At 36.7% G+C, this 13,563-nt stretch overlaps 1 protein-coding gene across 2 annotated transcripts in view; it reads right to left on the bottom strand.

Annotated features, from left to right (window-relative positions):
* slc24a4a (solute carrier family 24 member 4a) overlaps positions 1–12,974 on the bottom strand; it is a 36,174-nt gene extending 23,200 nt beyond the window's left edge. Inside the window, exons 1-2 of one of the 2 annotated variants that reach the window (XM_026285936.1) lie at positions 12,339–12,974; positions 6,893–7,003 (exon numbers count right to left, since the gene is read on the bottom strand). In XM_026285936.1, coding sequence (XP_026141721.1) covers positions 6,893–7,003; positions 12,339–12,516 — 289 coding nt within the window. In that variant the 5' untranslated portion in view covers positions 12,517–12,974. The remainder of the gene's footprint in view (positions 1–6,892; positions 7,004–12,338) is intronic. The other variant, XM_026285937.1, reaches the window with a different exon arrangement.
* Positions 12,975–13,563: the final 589 nt, after the last annotated feature.

Genomic DNA, 13,563 nt, shown 5'->3' on the forward strand with positions numbered 1-13,563 from the left:
ATGGTTGAGCACATTTTGAGTCACTATATTTTATTGAGAGGAGTACCTAACTTAATTCAAGCTGATTGAGCCATCTCTACCATCTGGTAGAGGTATGTTAAGCCAAAAAAAAAAAATCAACAGCATTTGTCACAACACTTCTTCTTTGATGGATGTCAGAGAGAAAGAAATCACTCCTGCCATGTAAACTGTTTTTGGTGAAATTTTGCAAGGTAAGCATATTTTTTTGACATATTACACTGTAAGAGCCCTAACTTTACAAAATTGATGAAACTTTATAAAAAAATGTTTTCAATAATTTTTCAAAAACGTGCTCAACCAAATGGTTGATTTGTCACTTTATGGTAAACGTAGAAAAGCTAAGCTAATGTTTTAAAAATTATGGGACGTGTTGGAAAAAAAATACTTTTAGTGTGGTAACTAATGACATAAGGAGATAAGAAATGCAAACAAAAAATGCTTTTTTCTTGGTGGGGCAGTTAAAGGGTTAAAATAAGTTTTTTGAAAATGAATAGCCCATTAATTCTAAATATTTAAGTATTTGGTGCGTGGCTGAACACCATAGAAAATCCACAAATCCTAATGGATATTTAAATCCATTTAAATAAATTTGAGAAAGTAGTGCAGCTGCTTCATTTATGGGGTTTCAAGGGTAACGGCTGCATTTTCTGCAGTTTAGCACCATCTGCTGTCAGAGAGTGAATGTGCGTTCATTCAGCACGTCTCTCACGTGTTCCCCCATGTTATTCTCATGTATGCTTGTTTACATCAGAGTGCACAAGTTCTCCGGCTGCTACAAGTGTTTTAGAGGAAGAACTAATTGCTGTATTCACCAAAAACTTATTACTTTTAGATTATGAAATTTCTGACCACAGAGCTGCAAAACATTTTAAACAGATTGCTAAAGTGTTTTCTGTGTAAGCTTTCACAGATATTGCTGTATCTTGAATTCTACACCACTTTGCACATTAGCTGATTATTATAGCACCATCGATTTCACATTTACCTGCCTCTAGACATCATATAAAACAAGAAACTCTGGTTGGTTGCTTTTTAATGTCGATCAGGTAGGCCATCTGTCTCTAAGTGGTTTATTATTGGTCAGAACAACCCATATTGTGTCAAATTAAAAATGTCTTCCTCTGCAATACAATTTATGGATGCTGCTTTGCACAATATCTTGATTAAATAACAATCTGATGGCAAATGCTATACCTCTGAAGAGAAGCTGCATCAATTAACTCATTACTCCTCTTCATTCTGTTAGAGCTATAGTTACAGTATGTGTGGGCACTGTGTTGAGGTCTACATCAAGGGATGAACAATGGTTTAAGGAAAACATGAGATTCTGTTTGACTGCTGCTCTGATGCATTTTGGAAATAAGCCACAGAAAATCTGGGCTGGGGCTCAACTGAATCTAAGAGCTATACAGAAATATCAGCAGTTACACCACAGGAAGCCGAAACCTGCAATAAATAAAAGTTGACTAGACATTTTCCTTCTCAGGAGGTTTGATTTTTAGAGAATGGAAAAAATACCTTTATTTCCAGAAAGATATTACAGAATTAATAAGGTATATTTACATGAAAACAATGCACTAAAAGCAAAAACAAAATGAACCCCATTCCCACAGATCTGCAAGAATGACTAAAAATGCTATATTATGCATGCCATGTCAAAAAAAAAAAAAAAAAAAAAAAACCCGGAAGCACTAAATTAAGTTAAAATAACAAAAAATTGAGACATGAACAGAGAAATCAAAATTCCCTTGATCTTTTGATATACAAGAGGTCATTGTACAATAAAAACATTCTGTAAGTTTCAGAAATCATTTTTCTTGTTAGTGTTAAACAGCTTCTATTGAAGCCAATCTGCCAAAACGGTATGTTGTGGAATGTGCACTTTATGTTGTAATAGTGTGACTAAACACCGCCTCAGCAGAAGATCGAAGCCTGCTTCCACATTGCTACCTGTTCAGCCCCACCCAGCAATTCTACATCACCTCCTGTTTAGCCCCAACCAAAGATTCACACATGCAGTGTGAACAACAAGAGAGGCGAAAACAGGTGTACGTAAAATCTAATTGATAAAGATGACAACAAAGACAAGATACTGTGCAGTGCCAACTTGTATAAACAGTCTTTGCATTGCCTTTCTTCGGATCCTAAAATTGGGAAAGAGTGGATGAGCTTTATTTTTAAATGAAGTTCCAGATCACGTCAGTAAGAAAATTGTCTTTTGTTCACTTCATTTTAATAAAGACTCGTTTACAAACAAAGCATAATTCTACACAGGATTTACAGAAAGACACATGATCATTATTGTTTTATTATGTTATCACTATAGTTATTACATGATCATTATTGCTGTCTTATAAGAGATGGTTTAATATCTACTGTATCAAAGCTCTTTCCTGCTAGCCTGGTAATAACAAACTCTGCTACTTTGCTTTGCTTTGTAGACAGAGTCTGGAAGGGCATAATTGACGAGGGTTTTCTTTCTCGTGGGGGGCGCTTGTATGAAATTTAAAATAATTGGTTATCTGTAAGCCAATCACATAACGTTTGGTTATTCGCTGGCTCAGCCGCCTCGAACTTCCACTGTAAACACAGGAATGCTGCAAAAACAAAACCATTGAGCGAAATACTCAGTTTCTTGCGGACGATCGGTAACAGTTGATACATTTAAATTTCCCAAAACCTGTCGGGACTCGGGCCACAACTTCACCTCCATTCAAAATGTGAAACAAACACGCTCCACAACTGAGCGAATAGCATCCCGTGTCTCAGTGTTCGATTTCCCTAACCTAAACTACACTCCTAAATTCGGCGCTTAGCGTCTAGGTCATGGCTCTACCATTCATTAACACAGACATGCAGAACATGCAGGATTCATATTTAAATAGACTTTTCCGGCTTAATATTTGCAGATATTATTTTTTTAAAATATTTAAGTGCAATGACCTTTTGATTAATTAATACAAAATTTGACAAATTCCATGACATTCCACGTTAAAATGTAAATTCCGTTTTTATGACTGGATTCCGCGATTCCGTCCGCGTTTTCTGCGTTGCAGAAATCATAGTTCTTAGTATTCATAGTATTCATACTTTTGGTCCACCTGAATGCCAGTATATAGTATGCATGATCATTGTGTACTGAATTTGGTTAAATCTAGCTTTGTACTGCATGCCACATTAAGCTTTTCATGTCAAATGTTTGTCCTGCAAGAAGCAGTATGCTGAAGACCAACAGGTTACCATGGTAATGAACATTGATGCTTTGTGCTTTTGAAATGAGATGGCTTGCTGTATGAACATTGTATGCATGAAAGGGACAGCTAATAAATAAAAGTTTGTGTAATGGCTTTCATTTCTTCATAAAATGCCTGGGTTTCTTAACTGCAGAAGTGTTTGAAGTCATGAACTATAGAGTAATTTGGTAAGTGCTACAAATTAACAAGACTACATGCAGATAATTTATCTTAATTATTTAAAATGACAGATTAGACACTTTGCAGTGTTCCTGCATGGTTTTAACCAACATTATGCTGTCGTGCCATCACTCTTGTGTTATGCATGGCATGGCTTAAGTCACGATTTCGAGAAAGTTTCTCATTATTATGAGATACTAAGTCATAATTATGAGAAATTCTCATTATGACTTAAAGAATTCATATTTTTTTCTGAACCGTGGCACTAACGTGCTTCCATACTGAATATTTATGAGTTTTAAAAATAGTAAAATCCAAGAAGAACTTTTAGTTTTTCATATTTTATAAAGCATTTTATTTTCCATGTTCTCAGGCCATCCCATAAGGAGGAAGCTGATAATGTAGCAGCTGAATTATTCAAGTCAAGCGGTATATTTAGCTTTATAAGCAGTTGTCATGCAAAGCGCCCACTTGCTATTTTTTTTTTTTAAATACATTTGACACACCAATGATGTGCTGCCACTGTACTACTCAATCGCTGATTACAATGAACCAAGGGTATATTAGTTTTGCAAGTTTTGCAAAAAAAAAAAAAAAAAGGGGGAACTAATTCAACAATTACGTCTGAATTAATTTTGTAATGGCCAACAGCTTAAATTCTTAAAAAGAATAAATAACATTATAACAGTGAGAAAGAAGCGCCCTCCACAAACTCCCACATGCAGCGGTATTTAAATTCATGAGCAAATGTTTCACAGTTGTGACAGTCGATGTGACCTCCACCTGACCTTCAGCTCGGTGGGCTGCTGACAGAGATGGACAGATCTCATCTTTCTTCTCCCTTCTCGCTCATGTAGCTGGCAAAGACCTCAGATCACTGCTCACTCACATTCTGGCTGGGAGAAGCAAGGCTAAGATCCACGATGTCAGCGCTTGACGATGGCACGTGGCATACCGCTGAGCAAATCTGCCTGACAGGGGTGTTGTTCCACACTCCCTGAGACACTGAAACATTCATTATGGATCACGAGCAAATAGAAAAGGCAGATTCCATCAGCCCACGATGACAAACTTCCTCAGCTCACGACTCTAAAAGAGACACAACCCCCGAAACGTTCCATAATCTCACATCGCAGTGCAAACAGGGTCACGAGCACCAAACTGCAGCATTCGGCAAATAAGAGCCGTTTAATGAGAAAGCCCTCAGGCACCGAGATGCCAGGACTCCCAAGATCCTTTCCAAAGATCTGGCCTCATCTTCCTCAGCATCTCCAATGGTCACAGGGATGTCGAGGGGACGGTGTCTAAAAATAGCCTTACTGCTTCCATTTATAGAATGCACAAGGCAAAGCCACAGATCAATTTCTCTCATAATCACAAATCTTCCCTTTTGTCTTTCCACAAAGCTGCCTAGAGGGATAAGAGCGATAACAATTTCCAGTCAAAGCAGCTTAATTTACTGTTGGAACAATTCATTTCAATAAGCTGGCAGGACTGAGCTCCATTCCATTGACCTTTTCATGAATCTATTACATTTTGTGCAGATTGAGGTCTTTATCAGCATTGTCTGGTCAATATCAGTGTCAATGGATGAAAGGGAATGATATTGTGAAGTAAGAAGAGTTTTCAAAAATTGTGGACAAATAGACGATAAATCAAAGACACTGAAATTACATTATATGGGATCAATTTGATTTCTAAGAAAATAAATAAATGAAATAAAAACTTTCGAATAAATAGTCAGATGACAATCAATGGAACAGGTTCCCAAAGCAGTCAGTAGATTTTCTGTGTGCAGTGGCTTAGTGGGCCATCTGTTTTTGAGTGAGTAGTGAATATTGAGCCTAATCTTCACAAAATTTAATATTCAGCCAGATATCAAAAGCCAGAAATGTATCATAAGTCATTAGAAGAACTGGTTGAACACAATCATGCCTGTGACAAACACATTTATGTTATTTGTGTTATGAATGTTATTTGTGGATAGTTTTCACTTTTTTTTTTAAAGCTAGTGGTTAAAGTATGCAATTTTTAACGCACATATTGGGATTTATAAAAAAGTTATAGTTAAAGTTTGCGTTAATATGTACGCACCGTATGGACATTATAAACCATGCGTCCAAACTTTTTCATGGAGTGAGAAAATTAAGTAAACAGCGAGTTAAACTGTTTTCATGTTGATATACACATTTACATGAAATATTCCACTCGCATTAAGAGAGATTAACACTGAAATTACGTTATTTTTACAAACAACATAATTGCATAAATTTCATTAAACAATTTTCCTGTGACAAGTTATTTTTATTAAAGCGAGGGTGCTATAGGTGCGCAATAATTAATATTTAAACTAAACTACAGACCACATGTCATGAGAAATATTTTAGCGAGAACAATGATCGATGATGTGCACTTACTGTGATATTATGGCAGACACCGCTGGATTGCTGTACAACTACAGCTGCACGGAGGTGTTAATGTCTTGTAAAGTCATCTCTACAACATTATGAAAAACTCTACACTATATATAATAACTAGACATAACTAGGAGAAAATGGTAAGATTTGTATGTTTCCTTATTACAATACTTTGTCAGTGATGCGCCAAATCAGCAAAACTGCATACAGTACATTTAATTTGATAAAATCATCGAAATTCTATTTGGCGAGTGTAAAAGAATGAGATCTTCTAAAATATCTGAGAACTATTTGAAACCATTTTGTTTTTATGGATATTTTCATGTATTTATTCTAAAACACAGCAGGGATACTATTTCCCTACTGTCTCGGTGTTAAACATGAGGTCACGTGCATGGGAATTCGCGTAGAAATTATATGAAGATGAGGTTATGCCTAGTAAAAATAGGCGTTGTAAGCTCCATATATGGTGATTTTGGGGAGGAGATGAGAAATGAGCCAAAAAAGGAGTTATTTTTATTTTTACATTCTCAGTTAAAGATCTTCAAAATGATATACGAGTCGAGTTAAAATTAAGGTAAAGTTTTCTGAAGGCTCCAAAGCAAAAATCACCAAGCAACATTCTTTTCCTTCATTTCCTTTCTTAATGATCATTCTTACATTAAGAATCACTATATAGCAGTAGTAGCAAACCATGCTGGAGGTTTTTCAATAAATTTACAACCGCCTAGGGTACCTGGGAATTCTTTACATTTGGTATGCTCTGCATTGTGATGTCTTTTCGCAGTATGAAGTTCATCCTAAGCAGTGCTGGGAGAGTAACTAGTTACATGTAACAGCATTACATAATTTCAAAATAATAAAATAAAAGTAACTAATCGGTTACAGTTACTCAGGAAAAAGGGCAATTAAACTACAGGTTACATCTGAATATTTTCACAAAAAATGTATTTATTTTCCAAATTACATTGACTGAAGTTACCTTCCCAGCACTGATCCTTAGACAAGTGATCACTCATTATGGTGTAATGTATGAATTACCTGGTTCTGTGCAGTTCTTCTCTGTCTCATTGTCTCCCACTGTGGCCATAAGTCTCCGGCCCAGGTGATCTCTGGGAACATCAAACCCCTCCTGAAGCACCAGCCCATGACCTGTGAATAAAGATAAACACATATAAATTAAAATGTACAAATTCAGAGCGTAGGCGCCAAAGCTGTTGTGAATCCGCTTACCCGGATCCCTACGTAACCAGCACAGATCGGTTTAATTACTGTCTTTTAGCAAATAAATAATTTAATGAGAGAGACATACATATTCCCAACAATTTAATACATAATCTTATGTTACACCTCAGATGACAAGGGAATTTATAATATTCATTTTAATGATCTATTCTGTGGACTCATTCTGTCAAATGGCTTGGGTATGCGGAGTTTGTGGAGCTTACATGGACTGCAGAAAAGAAAAACCCTATGGTTTAAAACGGTTTTATACTTTTAGCATGTCATCTTACATTACATGTCAACTATCCAAATACTCATAATCATGGAATAGATTTCAACTTCGAGCTAATTAACTACATTAGTTGTCGGTCAGGCTTTGGGTCAGTGTGTGATGCTGTGGCCTTGATCTGCATGGCTTTCCATTTTAATCACTGTTCCCATGTGGTTAGCAGCACCACAGGGGTTATTTATTTTGAGAAAATCATAAAGAAAATGGTGTGAAGATTCAATCATGCATACGGTCCTAACAGCCAGAGCTTGAATTAGGATTTTATGTCTCATGTTTTTTCCTGCATTTCTATGCTTCAGCAGTCGATTTCAGCATATAATATTTTCATGAGGATATGGAGTGTGGACCCCCCCCCCCCCCACAAAAAAAGACACATTTATCTTGTTCTGAAACTATTGCACATATTTAGTGGAGCATATTTATTTTACAGTTGGCATTACATCTGTTACTCACTGAACACATTGTGTTTGTTCAAATTATAAAAAAAAATAAAAAATAAATTCTGACAAAGAATGTATGAGGTTACTTTTTTTCCTCGTACAACATGAAAGCAACCATTAGAATGAATAGGTAACTGTAGTCATGATTCAGTTCAATCCGTGACGTTCAACTCTGCAGACAGTTTTTCCAGAAAACACATTGTTTTAGCTGATTTTTGAGCTCTTCACATTAACATTACCTTGCAAAAGACAAGGGTGCACTAAATACTACAAAACAATAAACAGACTAAGCTGATGCCTATAATGTCTTTACACGCAACAACAAATAATGACCAGTGTAGTCTGGTTCACAAACTTTTTAATACATCTATCCAAAACTGACTCTCAGACGATCACTTTTAAATCACTCCAGTGACTAACTTACTGGGTAAAATGGTTTGATGAGTGGTTGAATTAGTGGTTCATGACTAGTTAAAGACATGCAGCTCAGGTGTTAAAGTGTAAAATAGGTCGTTTTTGAAATGTCAAAATATTTTCTTTCCCAGTTTAATATCCAATAATCTAGCCTTGCGCCCATGGGCATGCTGGTAAAAAAAAAAAGAAAAGGGAAAAAAAAGAGGCGTGTTCAGGTGCATTGTTGACGCACTGCTATTTTGAGGAACTGAAAATAGACTGCGCCATAGCCCAACTCAAACCTGGTTTAAAGTCTGGCGCAATATTTTTTTCTTTGTTATTTAAAAAGTGCGTTAATAATATGCACCTATAGGCAAGTGCACAACGCGTGAACACTTCGCTCATTACACACACACACACACACACACACAGGGAAGCGCAGCAGCACACAAACATTTTTTTAAATAAAAAAATACATTCTACCATGGCGCAAGTGCAACTGGCTTTTAAAGGGGGAATTAAACTATGATTGGTTTATTGTGGGCAATATATTTAATATAGGGCCCAATATATATATACACATTTGCCCAGTATTATTAATGTTAAAATATACTGTACTGTAGTCAAGACCAGTTACCTTGATTTTTTTTACTCCATTCACTTTTGGAATTTAAGAAACAACACCGTTAACTTCCAAACAATTTACATCCTTAGTACCCACTTATATGATGGGAATCATATAAAAAAAAATTGTTATAAAACAAGATAAGGGTGATGACAATTAAAATTTCATGTGATCTATTCTTTTAATGCACAATATATCTTTTAAATATTCCCAACATTACAAGTAGCCAGACAGTGACAGGAAAAAAATTCCACAAACTGAGAACATCTGCAGCAAAACCTGTCAAAAATATTCCAACTGCTAAATCAAGAACAGAATGACCCACTTACAGCTTATGAGAGGAAGAAAAAAAGAAAAGTTGTGTAATGAAGTGTCACAGGAGGAGAGAATAATGAACTCAACAGCAATAAAAAAATAAAAAAAGTTCATTAAGCAGCATTTTCAACTTGTACTAACTTCCCTATATTTATCGATGGAGGATAATGAGAAGGTGCAGAAGAACAGGAATGAGATTTGGGAAGCTGGTCCATATTAGGTGTGATGTTCTTTAAATCACAGCAGGAGTGCACACCAGATGGACTCCTGACAGGCTTATCAGATATCCCAGCATCCGTAGAGCCATTAAGCAGAAAGCACATATTCAGCATCCTCATCATTACAATATCATGTGCAGGTAATCCCTTAAGCCGCTTGTAATTTTGGCGTAATTAAACTCAACCGCACCCACTAGTATCGCTCAGCCAGGCAGGCATGCTGTACACTTTGTAGACAATAAGAGTAAGTGGAAAAGGGCGATGCAAAATCTCTTGTAATGAGAGGTCCTATGTGTCTGAGATTTGCTTGTACCACAGCGGTTTGATATGTGCTCAATTTATAACCAACTAGGCTCAATGGGTTGTCATTTCAGCTGGAAACTGCAGAAACAGAAACCGCAGTTTTCAGCTGAAATGAACACCAGTGGCAGTAAAACGACAACTGTTATTCCTTTTTTACAAGTTACGATTACAGGGGTAGATTAGAAATACTTAACTTTTTCTATGCAGTACTATGTTATGACCTCAAACACTTACCATAGTGCATGATTTGCAAGTTTATACATTTTGACTTGCATCACATAACCAGCTCTATATGTTGGGAAAATTACAGGTTTTAGGAACGTGCCACTTTGTTGTGGCAATGGTGTGGCTAAACACCGCCTCCACAGAAGACCAACCCCTGCTTCTAAATCACTGCCTGTTTAGCCCCACCCACCAATTCGTGCATGTAGCGCATGATGTTTTTTGATGTTAAATTTGGGGTGCGCGATAAATATCGGCCAAAAATTAATGCGCATCTCGTCAGTAAAGCCGGTTCTCTAATCAGTGTTAAATTCAGCGTTAAATTTTACTGGCTTTACAGACGAGATGCGCATTAATTATCGGTCGATATTTATCATGCATCCCTAGTAAAAAAAAACTTGATAAAAAAGTATAATTGGACCACAAAAATGATAAAAAAAGGCTTTTCATGACCCTTTTAATGCAATTCAATGGAAATATCAATTTGAAAGTGCAAGTAGAAGAGTTATATTTTCTAGCATCACAGGTATTTTTTTTCCCCCAGTGAGCCTCTGTTGGTCTATTAAGGTATATATCATATTTTGGATACTGTGCTGTCTGTGTGGCTCTTCACCTAACACTAATTCAATTTCCCGTGTCCTCTAGGATGCTTTTTATTTACATATTTAAATTACACATGAGCCGGTTATACCCTCCATCTTACAGACGTCATTTTTTAATCCAATTCTTAAAACTACCTTCCCTCAAATACCCTTTCACAGTACTCATGTGGAGACATGAAGAAAACATCAGACTGTCTGCCGGCTAATGATCAGTGGGGGTCTCAGAGCTCTGCACATAACTCCAGTTTTATTTTTAAATCTTTGTTGTTGTTCCAAACTTGAGTGACCTTATTTCTTCCATGGAGCACAGAGATGTTAACTAACTATTCAAGATTCAAATCTCAACACACTTTTGAAGTGAGCTGGGGAGCAGTGGTATCTCCCGGAAATTGTATCTTATTTTGATAATCCATTACACTCAGATGTACATTATAAAACAGAAGAAATTATCTGTTGCTTCTTCAATTTCAAAACTTCAAAAGATAGAGCTACCAAAGTTCTTCCCAGTAATAAAACTATACACTGTAAAAACATTTTCCCAATTACTGGATTGATTGTTTTGGATGTTTTACAAGAAAAAACTATTTCAGTCTTTCTACGTTAAGTGTGGTACTTGTTTCTTTGTAATTAATTGAGAAATTGGCTTGCAATTTCTGAGTGAAAACGGTTTAAAAAAAATAAAATAATAGTTTAACGACATTCAAGTAAATTTTCAATTGTTGTTAGAACATACTTCAAGTGTCACAAAATGTCAACATCGTCTCAGCCTTGGATTTCCGTGAGTATGCGTCACATTCTTTAACAGTCCACCTGGAAACAAAGCTATCATGATGCCAAACTTCTTATAGAAGAAAGCGGTCATGTGACAATCAATGCTTTTCAGGAACAACTAGATGCTGGATTTTCAAAGGCATGTGAAATTCATGGCATAGCCTTATTAAAATACATCAAAGATTTTACATGCTGTTCTGTTATTGTACTGATATCAGCTTTACATTTTCATGCCCCTAAACATGATAAACAAAACAAACTGTGATCGTTTGCTTCTTCAGTCAGAAGTCAGTCCTTGGCCATCAGTCGGAAGGTCTTTCTATTCAAGACTAATAATACTAACATGACAATTTAGTACATTCTCAAAAATACACAAATATATTCGCAATACAACCCTTCATGCCTAAAAATGTACTTCAAGGTCAAGTTAGTTCTTCATTGAATAATGATGTTATAATTATATGAATTCTCTGTAAAGTAATTAAATCATAAATCATCTTGATCTGCCTGTGGCTTTATTGACTCCGCCCTTCAGAATCTCGACACGCCCATTTAAACGTTTGACTCCGCCTACGTTTTCCACAGCTTTAAATAAACAGCTGACGTTAACCGTCGGATACAACGTAACGGTGCATTCAGTTTTTATCGTACCGCTACACAAACACAACCAGGGACTGTCAGTGAAATATTTTGGACATAAAAACCATAGATTGAAATCATAGTTTGTTTGTTTGTTTCATTGTTTACATACAATAATGCGCCTTTATATACTGTAGGCTACAACGTGTAACCATGCCAAGCCACATCTCCCCACTAAATAGCCAAAGAATAACAGACGTTGTTAAGATGCTGTCAACCCTTCTTGTGCATTTATTCATGTGAATCCCGAGAAAAGAGATGTTCTCCCCACTCAGACCAGACTCTATTCACACTACAGTAAATAATTCAACATCTGACGTCCCAAAAAAAGATAAATGTATGTACTGCTTCCTTTCGGCGCATTGTAATATACGATAACGACACACGTGAAGTATATATGTGTAGCCCCAAGAATACATACAGTACAGGGACAGTCAGTCACTCACCTGTTTTTGTGAGTAACGCCGACATACACCACGCCAAGAACAAGAAGCTGCTGATGAAGCACACCTGCACGAACAGCATCTCTCTCCTTTTGCGAACTTTAAACATTTTGGTAATGATGCTCTTTTTGGCTATACTGCAGCTCTGCTCCAGCTCCATGGTCGTCTGCGGCTGGGTCATTTTGTGAGTGGATCTCGGTGTGATTGAAGGCACACAGATGGCCGGGACCGCAGGAAATCAGGCTCGGGATGAGGTCCTCCTCATGTCCAGCGCGCGCCGATCCCGTCTGTGTGCGAGAGGAGAGCGCTTCAGTCCCAGGTGCCTCCTCCACGCGCTCGTGCTGATGTTGTGTTATTAAAGCAGCCCGCGTGTCCTGTTGCGAGAAAAAAAACCCGCTAATTATATTCAGCTGATATTAATCACTGCACGTATTTTGGACGGTGTGCAGGCGGGCTTCAGACTTGTCTGGTGATAAACCATATTCTCTTTGAAATATGAATTATACAGGGGGACCTAGGTGTCCTGTTATTTATTGAAATATATAAGCAGCCCTGTCAGTAAACGTCTTTAGGATCCATGACGTGTACGCTCAATTCCTCTCAAGAAGTTGAGGTTTCATGATCTCCCACTCATGCAGCTGCTGTGACTTCCACATGTGAGAGACTGTTACGCGCCTTCACGTGACACTGATGACGTACTGTATGCACACTGAGCCTCCTACACTGACTAGACTAGACACTACTACTACAATCCTTGGGAAAGGCATGGATTCTACTATATAAATAGTGTAGACTATTCTTAATAAAGTAACTGTTAAATACTGTATATCACATTAATGATATCAATTTTAAATTCAGAAATGAGCATTTTATCACGTGGATAAAATATACAGTTATAACCAATTTTAAGAGTTTCATGGATGTGTGTAGCTTAATAATATTAACCATTGAACATTTAAAGTAACAGTCTCACAAAAAAATGTCATTTAATGTTTTTCTTAATTGAGAACTTCTGTTTGTTATTGCAGTAGACAGTGTAAAACAGTACTAACATTTTATTTACCTTTTCTACAAAATTGCCCTATTAAAAATGATGGGTTGTTGTAAATTAATCCTTGTTGAGTCACTTTGACAGACTTAGGTAGAAAGCAGCTTATATGGTTCCGAATTGCCGAGCAACATTTTTTCCAGGCTTTTTGCAAGGGTTCTTATTGTGTGAGGCCCTACA

The sequence above is a fragment of the Carassius auratus genome, chromosome 17, assembly GCF_003368295.1.
Source record: "Carassius auratus strain Wakin chromosome 17, ASM336829v1, whole genome shotgun sequence".
Taxonomy (NCBI): domain Eukaryota; kingdom Metazoa; phylum Chordata; class Actinopteri; order Cypriniformes; family Cyprinidae; genus Carassius; species Carassius auratus.